The sequence below is a fragment of the Sminthopsis crassicaudata genome, chromosome 1 (assembly GCF_048593235.1).
Source record: "Sminthopsis crassicaudata isolate SCR6 chromosome 1, ASM4859323v1, whole genome shotgun sequence".
Taxonomy (NCBI): Eukaryota; Metazoa; Chordata; class Mammalia; order Dasyuromorphia; family Dasyuridae; genus Sminthopsis; species Sminthopsis crassicaudata.
In genome coordinates this window covers 511,257,360-511,275,715 of record NC_133617.1, presented here as the reverse complement: position 1 = coordinate 511,275,715, position 18,356 = coordinate 511,257,360, and the positions used below count along the sequence as shown (strand labels likewise).

At 35.5% G+C, this 18,356-nt stretch overlaps 1 protein-coding gene across 1 annotated transcript in view; it reads left to right on the top strand.

Annotated features, from left to right (window-relative positions):
* Positions 1-18,356, top strand: part of MPRIP (myosin phosphatase Rho interacting protein) — a 213,525-nt gene that overhangs the window by 190,235 nt on the left and 4,934 nt on the right. The window contains 7 exon segments of the mRNA XM_074281598.1: positions 3,286-3,433; positions 4,840-4,957; positions 6,773-6,932; positions 9,025-9,144; positions 10,269-10,355; positions 11,117-11,279; positions 13,691-13,776. Of these exon segments, the coding sequence (XP_074137699.1) occupies positions 3,286-3,433; positions 4,840-4,957; positions 6,773-6,932; positions 9,025-9,144; positions 10,269-10,355; positions 11,117-11,279; positions 13,691-13,776 (882 nt within the window).

Here is an 18,356-nt window from a genome sequence, read left to right as displayed (position 1 = left end):
ACCTGTAGTAGTGATGGATTGTACTAAACCATCCATGCTCTTCCTCCCAATTTCTCTAGCTACTAGGAAACAATTTGCAAGTAGCTGAAGAGAGTTTGGAATTCAACCAGTAACCATGGAACAATTTATTCTGTTTTTAATGTTAATTGGCCTCTAGTGGAGTCTAACCAGGGAAATTGATTACCCCCAGATAACTTGTATAATGGCCAGTTTTTAAGGAACAAAACTTAAATGCTTATCTGACTTTTACTTCCTTTTCTTTAGAGACCACATGTCAATTGCTAGGAATTTATTTCCCAAATGAGTCTCATTACACCTCCACATTTAGAGTTTCAAAACTTTGAAAAGACCAATGCCCTTCTTTTATGGTTCAGTTGCCTCAATGGCATTTTTAGTGGGATTCTAATATCCAGAAATCTTTACCACTGGCAGGCTAAACAGTCTTTCCTGCTAGACCCTGTAGCCAAGATCCAGATTGTATGCCTTCCATCATTTCCACTCTGAAACAGCAGATAGAAATCATCAGCTTTATATTCTAATTCTTTATTCATAGTGAACTCTGACTTGAAGAACAACCCTGGTACATGCAGAATACAAACATGCAGCTGTATTAAAATTGAGAAATTGAGAAGATTGTATTTTATTGAGAAAACAATAATAATTAGTACTCCTTGGAGTGCACTTGCTGCAACTATATGACATTCATTCTCAATGAGGAAATAAATCACTGAAGTTTGTGAAAAGTACTCACCCACCTTACATATAAATTTTTACAGAGGTCAGGGGAAAAAGTATTCTTTGTTCATATCCTCTGTGGAATTAGTTATCCCCTCATAGCACTTCAGTGAGTCTTCATAATCAAATTTCTAGTTTTTATAATTAGTATTTACACTGAGCTTAGTACATCATTACCTTCCTATAAACTTTACTTGCCTCTTATCTGTCAGATACATACATATATACATACACATAAAAATAATAAATTTGGCTTCTTTAGCTTACTACTTAATTAATTATGCTTAGATGAGTCCCAATATTGGGCAGCATCACACTGCTAGTTATCAAGAGAACAGAAAGGAATGGACAGGCTTTTTCATGATTGAAATGTATTTATTTAAAGAATCTTTTTGAGGGCTTAACACTGCTAGATTGATTCTACCCTAAGTTATGGGGTGCTATATCAAATTTCTATGTCTAGCTTGTCCACAGCATTTTTATAGAACTCTTTGACATAGAATGCAAAAGCAAATTCTATCATTGAGAGCCTAGTGAAGTCTATTGTTACATAGAATAGTTGTATTGAAAGGTGGCTTGTATACCTGGGAAGTATGTACTTAAAAGTCTATTTCCTCTCAAGGTTCTAGAAGACCCATTTCTGAGGTCCTTAGGATTTTGCTTCTTTCTTCTAAACCTTCTCTAACCCAGCTAGTTTCAGTTAGGAAAATCTTCTAACATCATGTTTAAGTCAACTTTTTAAAAGAGAAAGATGTGCAAAGAAGTAGCCAAATCTCAAATTGAGATTCACAAAAAAGTAGAAAGTGCAGTAAATGAGAGAGAAAATGCTTTAAAAAAAAAAAAAAAGATCATCAAGTTAACTCAAGAGTTTTGAATTATATTAACTCCATCTTTTGGAAGGACTACAGCATCAGAATTAAGTTTAACTGTCACTTTAAAAAAGATATCATATAGTTTGACCTCAAATCCATAGTCTTAACAAGCAGCAGCATATAATCTAAACCAAGACTTAAACTTTTTGCATTTGCAATCCCTTTTTTACCCAAGAAATTTTTACACAACCCTAAGTATAGGTATATATAATAAGTATCTTTCAAATCAAACATTTACTGATGACAAGTCATAATTTTGTGACTCCCAAATTGTTATGTGACCCTGTATGGGACTGTAACCCATAATTTGAAAAGCTTTGATCTAAATTAATATTTAAATTTTTGCTTGTCATTTCTTCTATTCTTTTAAAAATTGTGGCCTGTCTTCACAAGAAAACTTGGCTTTTGAGAGATCTTTCAGGATCTAGGAGGGAAAAATGTGTCACTGCATTGAAACAATCCATTTTTTTTTTTTTTTCCTTATGTCATTTTTAGAATTGATCTAATATCATAAGTCTCCTGCTTAGATAGGTCAGGCCAAAATTTCCATCCTGAAATTATGGGATTGTTCTATGATTTCCTGGTCAAGATTTGTGTCCATCACAATTTGAAAATGCTGAACCCAATGAGTTTTCAGCTATTAACAAAGCCATCAGGTTAAGTAACATGACATAGACTAATGTCTGTTTGCCTTCCTGAGCCTGAAAAGGCACTTAGACTCTTTATTGAGTATAGATATAGTGCCAGCAATAACTTCTGTAATCAATTAGGTTACATTACTAGTAATTTCTTAAAATTACTTAGAAGTTTGAAAATTGGAATCAAACTTTGGCATTAGGGCATATAACATAGCATTCGAGCTCAATCATCTGGCCCAACTTCTTTATTTTATGTAGGAGGTAACTGAATTTCAGAAAAGTTGAACCCAAGGTCAGTCAGTTAGATTAAGGCAAAATTGGGAACCTAGGATACCTGACTCTAGTCCAGTGCATTTTCCATTAAATAGTGACAGCAATAAGGTCTAGATTGGATTTGGGTGGGTTTGTTTTTTTTTTTTTTTTTTTGAGTATTAAACACATTTTACAAATTATGCTTTCCATTCCTTACAACAGAGTCCCTTTAAAGTCCAAACTTTCTTAATTTATCTGCCAACTCCTTTATTCCTTTCTTCCATCATCAAGAAAGAAAGGTTGGTTATTGGCCTTAAAAAGTTTGTCCATTTGAGTTTTATTGCACTAATTTCCCAACTCTTAACAACTATACGACCTATTTTTAAGAGGAAACACTTTTTTCTTGATAGTGATTAAGTTTAAAACAGATATATGGAAATAAAATTGGCTTTTTTTTCCCCCACTGAAAAATCTTTTCCCAAAATTTTTGACAGGTGAAAAGTGACACAAGTCACTTAGCACAAATGACAATTTAAAGAGCCTCTCCAACTATCCTTTGCCCTGTCTAGCTCTTCCCCTTTTTTCCTTCCCTCAGCCAATTTATGCATGTGCTCTCAATCACTGCATCCTCAGTAGTACTTCTGCCACTGGACATGATTTTGGGGAATGATGTGAGTCTGCTTCAAGAGGCCTGGCTTGAAGAGAATTGCTTGCTTTATAGTTTGGCATCCTAACTTAGAGCTGAAGAAAAAAGAACAAAAGCTTCAAGTCCCTTTTGCTTTTTGTAGGCAACATGTGAACGAGGGTTTGCTGCTATGGAAGAGACACATCAGAAGAAGATAGAAGATCTGCAAAGGCAGCACCAGCGGGAACTGGAGAAACTGCGGGAAGAGAAGGATCGCCTGTTAGCCGAGGAGACAGCTGCTACCATATCAGGTGGTCAAATTTGCATACAAAACTTGGATCTTTCTTTTACCTTGACTTAGTCTGGACATGGTGTCACTTATTAAGTTATATTACTATTTCAAAGCCTATATTTTAGGTTAATTCTTAGAGAGGTCATTAAAATTTTCATTGAAAAAAAATGTAGGTATTTTATTTTCTTATTTTTTTTCTGGTTTAATTTTTTTGTATGTGTGCAACAAGATAATTTTATAAATACGTATGCATATATTGGATTAATATATATTTCTACCATGTGTAACATATATTGGACTACTTGCTATCTAGAGAAGGGTGGGAATTAGATCTTAAGGTTTTGCAAGGGTTAATGTTGAAAAATTATTCATGCATATGTTTTGAAAATAAAAAGCTTTAATAAAAAAAAAAAGATAGGAACAAAGAGAAGGGGAAAAAAAGAAAAAAAATGCAGGTATTGGAGACTTCCCAATGTGGCCATGAAGTAGCAGAGAAATGAAGCTTTGACTTCCTTGCAATAACTCTCTTAAGTCCAGTGTAATGTCCCAGCAGGAGGTTTCCCTCAGCTGGGCTGTTCTCCAACAGGTGGCTTTTATCCTCACTCAGCCTGTTTTCTGGTACTGAATCCGCTCTTGGCCCCACACCCATTTGGCTTCAGCCATTTGGTCTTCCTACAAATTTTACAGTAATTGAATAGGCATAAGAATGTGAAACCCTGAAGAAAAGACTCCTACCAACTTATTACAGGATTCTCTACTGTGTCCAAAATATAAAATGGGTAGAGCTCTTGCTTCAAAGATATCCCCCCCACTTTTTAATCTTCACAGATGCTTTGTTCCAGGCAAGAACTACCAAATTTATTTTGTTTTATCCTTCCTTTGAAGTATAGTATTACTCATGCCTGAAATTAATTACTATTTCCAAAGAGACTTACCATTTTTGTCCTAAAAATAAAAATACACCAACCCTAAAACTCACTTATAAAAAATTCCATTGTTTAGAAACCAGTGTTTGAATCTAACAATTATCTTATTAGTCCCATTCTTTTCCAACTTAAAAAAAAAAAAAAAAAAAAGAGGAGAAAAGAAAGCATCCCCTTAGTTGTGTAGAAGGAGAAAAAAACCTTTTCTCCATTACTTCTAAGGAACAAGAATTTTCTTTGTAAACCTGAAGATCCCTGTCTTCTGCCACTTTAAGCCAGGCTACCCTATAATCAGTGATATGAGAATTTAAGACTGCTAGCTGATTTTAAAAAATTTCTTACAATTGCTATTTGCCACATTAAGTTACAGGAGATTTACTTGTTCAGTCTACAAAAATATAAAGACACAAAAAGCACCGTACTCTGGACCACCTTGAAATAAAAAAAGCCTGCTTCCCAGTCCCCTCTAATTACTGAGCTTCTTTTCAATCTTTCTTTACAGCAATTGAGGCCATGAAGAATGCTCATCGGGAAGAAATGGAGCGGGAATTGGAGAAGACCCATCGCTCTCAGATCAGCAGTGTCAATTCAGATATCGAGGCCCTTAGGAGACAGTACCTGTATGTTTGCTTTTTTGTTTTGTTTTGTTCCTTTGGGAATGTGAGTGTATATTCAGGAGTGGAAGAAATAGCCAGAAACTCTGCTATTAGCAAGACAGGGCCACCTGGCAGCAAGAGTTTCCACACAACTATAATAAATGACTGCTAGTTAACCCACAACATACTATTAGAATGTTATGTGTATGTGTATATACATATATATGTATGTGTATGTATGTGTGTGTATGTATAATATATTTATACATATATTTATGTTTATATGTATATATACATTTTATTTATATATATATATGTAAACACCTCTCTCTCTCTCTCTCTCTATATATATATATATATATGTGTGTGTGTATAATATATTAAGCAATTTCGAGAAAAACCTTCAAATAGGGGCATATGCGTTAAATAAGAAAAATTGGCTTTAATCCATATTTTTACCATTCATGAAATAGCATCTGGACCCCTCTGAGAAAAATACCACTAGATAAGGTATTATTTCTTTTCTGCTTTTTCCTCTGCTATTTTGGGGATATTGGTAAAGGTGGAACAAGATATTAGCCAATTCCATGTATTTGAGCTATTGTTTTTATTTCTAAATGAAACTCAAAACTGGATAATGTCAAGTTTTTGTTTGGTTTTTTTTTTCTTATATGAGAACTAACTTAGGGTTAAGGATTTTTTTTTTCCCCGAGGCTGGGGTTAAGTGATTTGCTCAGGGTCACACAGCTAGGAAGTGTTAAGTGTCTGAGACCAAATCTGAACTCGGGTCCTCCTGAATTCAAGGCTGGTTCTCTATCCACTGCGCCACCTAGCTGCCCCAGGGTTAAGGATTTAATGGAGCTTTCCTCTTGAATAATAAGTTTATTGCTATGTTATCTATATCAAAGTTTTCCACTTTCTGAACATGTATATTCAGTAACTTGCTTATGAAGGGTTGACTGTAGCAGATTGATTTACTTCAGTGATTTTCATCCATATTGGGACTTAGCCTCATTCTTGGTCCTACAATGCTTTTGACTCCAATCCCACATGGGTTTCTCTTTTGGCTTGAGCCAATTAACCATGCTACAGAAATTAAGAATAATTCATTAAGCACAAAGTTATAGAGACTAAAGGGAAGTGGGAAGGAATCACAGTGGTCTCTAATGACTGCATTTTCTTCTGGGCCCAGACCTGCTTTCCCATAATGGATTCACAGGGTTTTATGTTTCTGTCTGTTGCTTAACTTTTTGTTCTCTTTTTTGAGATTTATTTATTTATTTATCTGACTGCCTATCCATCTATTTATTTATTTGGGTGGGAAGGCATGTATTAAATATTTACTATGTTCAAAAAATCATGCTAAATACTGAGTATATAGTGTCTTAACTTTTGTTGAATGTTCATCATATTAAGTGAGACATGTAAAGGTTCTGCCTTCAAAAGTCAGGGAGTCAGTCACCTCAAATATGCATTGGTTGTATTTAAAAGAGGGAAGAACCTTTCATTTAAAAATATTTGAAAGACCTTATAAAGAGAGTTTTTGCAGAGATTACATAAAATGATAGGGTCATAGGAAGCACAGCATGGTGCTGGGCTTCTGTAGAAGCAGGAGGGGACCTCGGCTTGAGCCCTGCCTCCAACACTTATTAGCTATGAGACTATGTGATTAACCTTTCTAAATGTGTCTGCTTCCTCATTTGTAAAATGGAGCAATGCTACCTGTAGTTTTGGGCTAAAAGAGTTCTTGTGAATATCACATGAGATAAAGCTCACAAAGTATTTTGTAAACCGTAAAGCCATGTAGAAATGTCAGCTTTTATCATTGTTTATTTACAGAGAAGAGTTGCAATCAGTCCAGCGGGAACTGGAAGTCCTTTCAGAACAGTACTCTCAAAAATGCTTGGAAAATGCTCATTTGGCTCAGGCTTTGGAGGCGGAGAGGCAGGCCCTTCGCCAGTGCCAGAGAGAAAATCAGGAGCTCAATGCACATAATCAGGTAAAAAAATTCAAAAGCTCTCCAAAGAGACTCCAGTGAAGTCATGGTCTAGTGCAATCACAACTAAAAGTTTTTTCATAAAGATATATTCCATCTTCTGCTTCTGTTCTTTATATTTATCTTTTCCCTATTAACACATTAACTTTGGAATCACTAACCCCAGATTTCTTTGAACAGTTTCTCCTATAAGAGAGGTTTAGAAAACTAATTCAAAATCTAAGACCAATGTCTTCTGTTTTGCTCTCAAGCCCTATGTGACTGAATTAATGTTTATTGGGCACCCCCACTATATCCATAGCATGATTAAGTATTGTGGAAGACAGCCCCTGTCCCCAAGAACTTAAGATATATGAGTAAGATCATCTGAACCCCTTTTAAGAGGCTCCCTGGTTGTGGATGAAAAGTTGGACTAGGGTAATGAAAAGTTTCTTCTGTTCCTGAAAGTCTATGGTGTTACTGATACCTGCACATGAAGTAATTATATTATTTTGCTTTGCATTGATTGACATGAGGTACCAAGAGAGTAATACAGATCACGTTCTACTAGGTCAAATCAGAGAGATGTCAATGCTGGAATACTTTTTAGAGGAAGGTGGGACTCAATTTAGCCTTAAAGTGATAGGATTTGAGACATAGCAGAGAATGTTCTAGGCTTCTAAGGATGGCAGGATGACCAAAGGCTTAGAATCAGGAATAAACATAGTATTTATAGATTAGTGAATGAAAAATCATTTATTAAATTCTTACTCTGCTAGTATTATGCTAAATACCAGAGATGAAAGTATTTCTTTTCCATTCCATTGTATTTTTATTTATTATGTTAAATTTCTATTATTTTCTTTTTTTTCCCTAATCCCCTTCCTTTTACTTTTTAAAATAGTGTTTTATTTTTCCAAGATAGTTTTCAACATTCACCTTTGCAAAACGTTGTATTCCAAGTTTTGCTCCCTCTTTCCCACTCTTTCCCCAACACAACAAGTAATCTGATCTAGGTTAAAAATAGGCAATGACAAAAATATTTTTGAAAACAGAATAGAAAAATCAACATATTCCCTGCTCTCCAAGAGCTCTCCTAACATTCCAACTGGGAGAAGAATATTTTTTAAAAAGTTCAACTGTAGAATCCCAAAATCCTAGGGATACTACACAGAGGCAACACCCATATCCAAGGGTCTTGAAAAGGCTGTCAGATGGCAGTTCCAGGATCTGAAGGGCATAGAGACAAGGTAGATTATATTATAAAAATTGAAAGGACTTAGGAGGAGGCAGTGGGAAGCAAATAGTAAAGCCAGTGATTATCTATTTCACCAGAAGGAATAGAATTGGTAATACTTATCTCATCCAAACTGTGTTAGCACTTAGACAATCCTAATGACAGGGCAAGATAGGGGAAGGGAGGGCACCCAGGGGCAGATTTGGTCAAGGTATACTCTAGGCTTTTTTGAGCATGAAGCCTGTTCCTCATTTAAATATGTGTGCATATACATATACACAATAAAACATACACAAAATAGAAATTTTTAAAGGATCAGATAAAAGACTTTTTATAAAAAGTAATTTTTAAAATTACTTTTAATTCTTTTTTTTTTTTGTTCTGATTAAAATTATCACCAGCCACAAGGCAAGATAATGGGCAGGTATTCCAGAGAAAAGGGAGTTTTCCTACTGGCGTCGTAAAGATGCTGCCGTGTGGCTATTTGGATCATAGTTAGGGGGAAGATGGAAGCCGTCACAGTGACTAGGGCAGGAGTGGGAAGCTGGGGGTTGGAATGAGGAAGTGATTGGGGATAATAGGTAAATGTGGAAGGTTGTACAATCCATCTTCCCACTCTCCAACTGATGACCTATCACTTTGAGACCATACCCAATTCATATTTTAGGTACCACTGTATTAGAGAGTAACAGAGAACATGAATGTAATTTTTTACATTGGGGAGAAGTTGAATACAATTAGGAGATTTGGTTTCATTTTCCCTTACAACCTAATTTAATTTTAATAATTATGTTACTGAGGAGGAAATACTTGGATTTTCAAACTATACCTGCTTTGGATTTTTCTGATTTTTTTTTTTTTTTTTTTTTCCTTTTTCAGGAGTTAAATAACCGCCTGGCTGCGGAGATCACTCGGTTACGAACGCTACTAACTGGGGAGGGTGGTGGAGAGGCTGCTGGTTCGCCTCTTACACAGGGCAAGGATGCTTATGAATTAGAGGTACTTTTCAAAGTAAAATCAGTAAATTAAGTACAAATTAGTAAATATGTAAAGCACAGTATGATATACAAATATATTAGCTTTATTCCTGCCCTCAAAGAGTTTACCACAGCTTGTCTGAGAAGAAAAGGTTTCCACATTCAATGGTTAAATAACAATAAAACATTTAAATGACAGCTCAACAAAGGAATAACATAAAATTTTTAAAATCATTATTAGTTGATAAATCATTTACAGAGACATCAAGTTCTTTTGGTGTATAGAATAAGAAGCAATTATTCCAGATGGATAGGTCAGAGATGGTTTTATGAATAAGAAATAGTGATGGAAGTTACTTCTTGAGGAAAGGAGGCTTTGGCCTGGTAGGGGAGATTGTGATGGATATTCTATTAATAGTTCAGAGAGTCAACTGAACTTGGAATGGCTGAACTTGTTTTTCCAACTTTTCCCTTCACCTATAGCTTTACCATCAACTACAGATACTGATAACACAAATTGTAATTGTCAAATTTAAAATATACTTGAAAGCTACATTATTCAAAACCCATAAAGTAGATCTGTCTAAACTTAGAACATAACTTTTGATATAAAATACGTACTTTTGCTAAGGTGGTAAGAGACCTTTTGCATTTGAAGAGACTTGGGTTTAAATCATGTTTTGATACTGTGATCTTGAACAGAGCACATACCATCTCTGAACTTTAGTTTCTGCCTCTTAAATATGGGGATCAAAATTCTTGCACTATCTACCTCACAGGACCATTAGAAGAAAATACTTTATAAATTTTAATGCACTATATAAATGGGCTATTTCCTAGACACTAAGCACGAGCAAAGAGCTGGTGACTGAAATGTAAAGGGTATTTTTGAAGAAGGGAGATTCAGGAGTTTTGATAGTGAGTGAACCACTTTGTCACATTAGAAAAGTATATATATATATGTGTGTGTGTGTGTGTGTGTGTGTGTGTGTGTGTGTGTGTGTGTGTGTGTGTGTGTGTGTATGTGTGTAAACAAATTGATTGATTGATTTACTTCTCCCTATCCTACCTCATACCCCATATTGCATTTATAGGCTTGGCAGGTTTGTTTCTGAGTAATCACATTTAGTTTCTGTTTTATTATAGGTCTTATTGCGGGTCAAGGAATCAGAAATACAGTATCTGAAACAGGAAATCAGCTCTCTCAAGGATGAGCTGCAGACAGCACTGAGGGTAATATTAAAATAACTATTTGATTAACAGCAAAGAGTGAATTAGAGAGAGGAAAAAGAAGGGAAAATATGAAAATCATCCCTCATCAAAAATAGCTTCCCAGTTTTCAAGTAAAACCTTAAAAGTTATTATGAAGTAATACAACCCAGTAAAGTTAATAGAATCTCACAGTTGTGCCATATATAATGTGCTCAGACCAGGCCAGGGGATGGTTCAAGAACTAAATAAGCCAAAAGTTTCATTGGTTATTCAGCTACATTTTTTGTTGTAAAATATTATATCAGCTTTTTTTTTTTATCCTGGCCCAATTCCCCAGTAAAGCCTTCTTACGTAACAATAAAGTGTACAGTTGGATAAAACCAGTCACGTCAGCATGTTATTTATAGAACAGAGAATGATTCTTTTGGCTTAAAGCTTTAATTGAAGGGGTCTTGTAGAGTTTGTTTCTTTAAAATTATTAATACCTGAGAATTCTGATTTTATTTAAGCTGGTTCTTTCCCAAACCAAGTACGTTAGCAATGGAACTAGAAGAAGGGTAGATATTCCTCGAAGGTAGAATTCTGTGAATCTCTGTGTCCACTTATCCTTTCTCCTCTTGGATTTATATGCCAAATGTCTATTCACAGAATTACATATGGTTCAGTTAAAGTGCTAGGGCCCAGTATCTTAAATATATGATAATAAAACTGGCACAGCTTTTGTCTTGATCATGTGTTGATTTCCTTGTTTATTTATAATCTTTTCCCCCCATTTTTCCAAGGACAAGAAGTATGCTAGTGATAAGTACAAAGATATCTACACAGAGTTGAGTATTGTGAAGGCCAAGGCAGACTGTGATATCAGCAGGTTGAAAGAACAATTAAAAGCAGCCACAGAAGCACTGGGTGAAAAGTCTCCTGAAAATACCACAGTATCGGGATATGGTTGGTTTCCTTTAGTTTTCCTTTCTTTCTTAATTTAAAGCTATTTGTAAATGCTACATACAGCTATATTCTAATATAGAGAGTTTGAGAATTAGATTGGGAAGCTATGAACATGAAAAGCAACACATAACATTATGGGAAACGAAACTAAATACATTTAACAGACATGATATGGGTTGCATTCCTCCAATCAAATAATTTGTATACAGCCAAATCATTGACAATTTAGAGAAAAGATCAACATTTTTACGAAACTAAAAGACTATGAGAAAACAATGCATTGTAATGAAAATAGCTCCAACTTATTTAAATGTGATTTTGCTACTGAAAAATAAATTTTATACAAAAATTTAAACAGCTATAGATCAGTTACAGTAATGAGACAAAAGCAGCCCCAAAACTGCTTCAATTTGGAACCATTCTGTTTGCCAAGAGCAACAGAATATAAAATTGTTTGTACTGCAGAGGAGTATAATGTCATTGTACTGTACACAGAAGTTTGGGAAGCATATCATAAGCCTGATACTGAGGTACCAGTGGTGGGGAATGGAAAGCTCTCCAGTTATCTAGCCATCTGCTGGAGCCTTCTTTCCACTAAAAACAGAACAACTGGTAACTTCCTGATTTGACTTAAAGATAATTTCATTCTTGAAAACCAATAAAGAGAAATTCTAATCTGAATATGGTTCTCAGTATCAGGGAAGAAATTGATTGCTGGGATAGAATTGATGTGGACTCTGAGAAGAGTGACCACTTAGTCCTAGACTTTGTAATAGAAGAAAGGAAATCCTGATGTAATCTAAAATAAACTTTCTAGATTTGAGGGAAATAAATTTCAAATGAGTCAGAAGATAGGTATGATCCTATGAACTAAAAGAGAAGTCTTTTTAGAAGTGAAAGATACCTAGAAAATAAACTCCAGATTATAATGGAATATTATTATGCTGTAAGAAGTTACAAGTTAGAGGATTTCAGAAAAACCTGGAACAATTACAAGAACTGATACATGGGGAAGGGAACATACCAAGAAAAATGTACATAGTAATAGCAGTACTGTTCAATGAAGAACTGAATGACGTAGCCATTCTCAGCAATACAATGATCTAGGACAGTCCCAAAGGGCTAATGATAAAGCTTACTATTTACTGAATAGAAATTCAAGCATGTTATTTTTCACTTTGATTTTTTTTTCAATCTTCTTATACAAAATGACTACTATGGAAATGTTTTACATAATTGTATATGTATAACCTATGATTGAATACTATTTCAGTGAGGAGAGGAAAGGATACAATTTGCAATTCAAAAACTTTAAATAGAAATATTTTTAGAAAGAATGAAGTTCCAAAGAAACAAAAGGAAATAATTCTGTCATGGAGAAACAATGGCATTCATCTTAAGAGAGTGATGTGGGTGCACAGGGAACTTAATAGCTGTTTTAGATTTTTAAAGGAAATATATAAAAGATGAAAGGTCAGACAATAGAAAATGAATATTAAACTGTCATTATCCAGAACACTAAAGTTTAGGATAAAGTTTAGAGGGGAGAGACTCTGGTGGAAACTATGGGCAGCAAAGAAAAAGAAGGATCAAAGGAGTTCATGGAATGGATGGGATGATAATTAATAGAAAGCAGCTCAATTATTATTTTGTTTAATCTTCTCTGAAAAGGAGAATGACATTTTAGTCAACAAGCATTTGTTTACTAGTTAGGAACATGAGAAAAGACAAGAACAATTTTTGTTGATAACACTTCAGGAATTTATTTTATTTTATTTATTTATTTATTTATTTTTGAGGCTGGGGTTAAGTGACTTCCCAGGGTCACACAGCTAGGAAGTGTTAAGTGTCTGAGATCACATTTGAACTCGGGTCCTCCTGAATTCAAGGCAGGTTCTCTATCTACTGCGCCACCTAGCTGCCCCCAAGGAATTTAGTCTCTAAAACAGACAAAGGTATAATTATCTTTTTCTCAAAGTCAAATGATATGAGTTTAAGAAGATCCGCAACTTTCCAAGTTTTATGTCCATGGTTAAATCACTTAACTTCTCTGAACCTCAGTTTTTCCATCTTTAAAACTGAGGTAAAATAATTAATCTCAGAAAGTTCTTATGAAAGAAATGCTTTGTAAAGTGGCATTATCACAAAATTACATTGCTAGAATGTTTTATGTTATTTTACCAAAGTTACATAAATATTCGTTGTAATTAATCTAGTGACATTTCTTAAATCTTATCATGATCATAAGAAATGATCTGGAAATTGGATTCAGCATAACTGAACTCTCTAAGTCCTCACTGAGTATTTTTTTTGCCCCTACAAGGGGAAATGTTTTGCAGCTTTTAAGTTATAGACTATTTAATAAATACTTGTAAAAAGAAAAGGTTAATGGGCCTTTTTGTTTTTTTCAGATATCATGAAATCTAAAAGCAACCCTGACTTTTTGAAGAAAGACAGATCCAGTGTTAGCCGTCAATTAAGGAATATCAGGTCAAAGGTGAGTTTTTTTTTTTTTTTTTTTTTTAAAGACCAGAGGGATGCAGAAGAATTCAAGTACAAGAGTGATTGGAGGCAGCCAAAATGGAAATAGCTATTAATTTCCAGAAATGAACTTTAATTCCATAGAACTTATGCTAATTGCAGGATCACTTATTACATGCAATATGTATTATGTATTATATCTATAATATGTAATATGTATTACATATTAAATGTATTTACTATAAGAATATCAGGTTTCTTTTTTATAAATGCAGTTATCTTTAAGAAACCAGAACTGAGAAGTAGAATGTCTGGTTAGTTCTACTTTCTACTTCTAAAGCCACTGCCATCTAAGCTTTTGTGTTGTCTAGTATTGTTTTGCCTCCTGTCATCACTACTTTTGTCTTGTATGTACTCGTGTCTCCATATCTTAGTATTGATGACTTCTGGAGAAAGGATGGGAGTGTGGGGAAAGGTTATCCGTGCTTTTTATGGGACTAATGGGTGGAGGCTGGGTCATTATGAACACTGCTACATTTAGGATTTATGTGCTTCTTGTTGTTTTATTTTTGCTCTTTCCCCTGACAGTCCGTAATTGAGCAGGTCTCATGGGATAACTGAAACGAACCAGATTCCAGGTTCCCTGTCATGTAGGTAAACAACTCACACCAACCAACCAATCTGACTCCCTTGAGGGAGCAACACACTCTGCATGCACTGCTCATACCTCCATATCAAGCTATAATCTTTTTTCCTTGTTTTATTATTACTCTTTTTTAATTGATCATCTCTCCCACTCCAGAATCTACATGGAAAACCAAATAAAGTTTCTTTGCACCTTCCCCACAAGTTCCTCCCTCACATTTTGCATTTGCAAATCCCTACATGGGACGCTTTGTCCAAGGACTCGATACACCTTCACCTTGTGGACTTTGAAGAATAGCAGGCTCTTGTGCAGCCAGCTTCTCATGGGTGGGCAGGATGTGTTGTGTTTGATGGCACCTTGGGAACAGCCAAGCATGCATGCTGAATGACCTGTGCATGTCCCTAACTAAACTTGCTGAATTGGGTACAGATACATTTAAAGAAAAAAAATGTCAGACATTTGCAAGGAGAAAGAGTTCATAAGTGTTGATTTAATATGGAGAAGATAACATATTTCCAATACCTACCCAGATAACATGAAAAAGTCAAAGAAAATAATTATCCTCATGCTTTACCAAACCAACCCCTCTCTATTCCACAGATAGTAGAAGTGTCCTACAATCCAGATTTATTAGTAAATATTTGCTGTTGTGGATGTTTGCAATTTGTATTTTATCCAGTTTGTGAATGTTAGTGCTGTAAAATAATGCAAAGACTTGACATTGATTGTAGCTCTCTCTAGTTTAGGTAAGCCATCTAAAGTGGAAGAAACTACTAAAGCCAATATCAGGAGAAAGCAATTTTGAATGGATTTAATATTTCCCCCTTTTTTTTTTTTTTTTTTTTTAATGGATATTTTTAAATGTTTTGTTTTTATCAAAATGGAACTTTCTGAGGAATTCTTAACAGTTATTGTTCGTGGAAACAAGGAAGGATGTTGGTCAGCAGAGAGAATAAGGGATTTGAAATAATGAATAAAGAACTTGCATATAAAAGGGAAATAGTTCACCCAGATTCCCTTCCCTGGTTAAAAAGGAACAAGATCTCAAAAAGGTGGTCATTTATGGTCAATGGAACAATGAGCATATTATTGCAAGATGGGATGGATTAAATTGATTATTTAAAAGAATGCTATTCACCTAGAAGCATCTAAATATGATTTATAGCATTTTGACCTTTAATTCTATTATATATAAAAATGAAATAGTTCTTTCCCTCACTGAACTTACAGTATATTGAGGCAGATATCATTCACAGATAAGGATATGTAAAATGTTTGTGTGTGTATATTTATATGAAAATGGTATCTACAAAAATAATACAATGTGGGGAAAGGGGAGGGAATTAACAACCAGGGTAATGAGGAAAGGAATTTTGAAGGAGGTGAGAAGGTGGCTCTTCACCTGAACTTCAAAAGGACCTAGCAATTCCAAGAGGAAATAAGGGAGAACTTTCCAAGGATGGGGAGCACAGCCTTTGTAAAGCCTGGGGGTGGGATCCCGCAAGTACACCAGTTTGAGCTTTCTAGAGTGTGTAAGGATAGTGGTAATTTGCAGTCAGTCTAGAAGACTAAGCTGTTATCACATTGTGAAAGACTTTAAATGCCAAATGAAGGGAGATGTTTTTTTATCCTATGGCAAATACGAATTACTAATGCTTTCAGGAGCAGTGCCATAGTCAGACCTGAGCTTTTTGTGGAAAGCTGGGTTGTAGAGAAACTGGTTTGGTTTTTTTTCTCTGTGTGGAAGATGAGCTGTAGAAGAATGAGAAACAGACAAAACTTGGGAGGCTTTTGCAATAGACAGTCCAAGTGGAAGGGGATAATAAGGACATTGTGGTATGTATAGGAAGAAAGGGACAGGTGGGAGAGATGTTGAGAAGGAGCAGACAGAGCTGGGCTGCTTTGTCAAGATATGGCAAAAGGTGAAGGAGAATAGGAGTCGAGGCTGTGTAGTAAGCCTGGCTGACTAGTACCCTCAGCAGAAAAAGGGCACTTTCCTATTTGGGTTACTTATGAGATATTGTGGTAAATACAATTCAGTGGGACACTTTCTTTTTTCAGTCAAGGCAGAAGGGACTTCAGAACAGTCTAGTCCAACTAGTGAGAGTCAGAGGTGGGTCTGATGCCAGATGCTGATTTCTGCATGGGACAATTGAGGAGTCCCGGGGACTGATGGGTCTATTCAGGGACCCAGAAGGAGCAAAGCAGAAGGCCCGGAACACAATCCAGAGCATATCTCTACACATTAGACATGACACGTGAAGGATTACCATGTAAAGACTAGTAAGTATCTGACAAGTAGAAAGAGAGCCAGGATAGAATGATGTTTAGAATCTAGAACAGTGATGTTGATCAATAGTGTCAAGTGCTGAGAGATCAAGAATTGGTACTAAGAAAAAATACTAAGATTTACCAATTAACATAGTATTTGTAACCATGGAGAGGGGGCAACTTCTAATGAATCATCCCCCAGAAACCAAACAAAAGGTTTGGGAAATGAGAGGTTAAAAAGTGGAGATGAATTTGAAAATCTTTAAATAGGAATCCTGACTAAAAAAGGAGGGGAGATACAGGACAATAATTAGCCTGTAAGGGATAGATCATTTCCTTTATGCTTCCATTTGGGGTTTTCTTGATAAAAGATACTGGAGTATTTGCTATTTCCTTCTCTGGTTCATTTTACTGATGAAAAACTAAGGCAAACAAGGTCAAATCTTTGCCCAAAATCACAAGCTAGCAAGTGTCTGAGGCCAGATTTGAACCCATCTTCTGGACTCTCTGTCCACTGTGCTGCCTGTGAAGGGAAGAGAAGGGTCAAGATTTTTTGAGCTAGTTTGTAGGTAGCAGGGAAAGATAAGGTGACAATGGAAAAGGAAAGAATAAAAGTATTGTAAATATTGATTTTAGAGGTAAACCTCTTTAGAGCAGGTGAGGAGAAGGGCCAACCCATCCTCCAAGAGGATGTGAAGATGATTTGAAATGTAAGATTATAAGAGTTAATTCCAAATAGCTTCTTTTTTTCAGAGAAAAGCCATGGTCCTATGGTGGGGGGGAAGGGGAGGGGAGAGAGAGTGTGTGAGTGTGTGTGTCTCCTTTCTAGAACATGGACTTCTTAAGAACTTCTTAGTAACACAGAGTCTCAGGTCATTCTTTGTTACATAGGTCCAAAAACTGTCTCTTTGCAACTTAAACTGTTATTGCTAGAAGTCATCTAGACCAACTTTCTTTTATAGATGAGGAAATTCATACCCAGAAAAGTAATTCTGTAGAGCCCAGGTCATTCCCTCAGTTGTCTTTCCCATCCATTAGGGCCAGTTCTCCATTTCTGGAGCTGTGCAAGCTACTGCAAGTTTTGCAGTTTGTATCCTGAAACATCTTCCCTGTCTAACTGGGTTATCTGGTTATCTGGAGCTCTGTTTCTTACTCTTTTCTTCTTGACTACATTTATTTCCATGCTCACTAGTGCCAGTCTTCCCTTTTGTCAGCTTTGTTCATTTGGAACAAAGTATCCCCTTTAGTTGCTTTGTTGGACCATGAAGTCTGTTCCATCAAGTCTTTTTTTATACTGAATTTAAAACACCTCCACAAAGGGAATTTCTACATACGCAAAACACAAAAAACCAATTCCCTAGGATACTGAATGTTTCATTCTACTTGCTTTTAAATAAATGTAATATATATGACCCCAGAAGGCACAGTAGATAGAATCCTGGGCCTGGAGTCAGGAAGATCCAGGTTCAGATCCATCTTCCGACACTAGCTATGGACTCTGGGCAAGTCACTTAACCTGTTTGCTTCAGCTTCTTCATCTGTAAAATGGGAATAGCACTTACCTCCAAGGATTGTTGTAAGGATCAAATAAGATAAAAATGGTAAAGTGCTTAGCATAGTGCCTGGCAACCACCTATGGCAATATATAAATGTTAGCTATTTTATACCACTATTCTTCT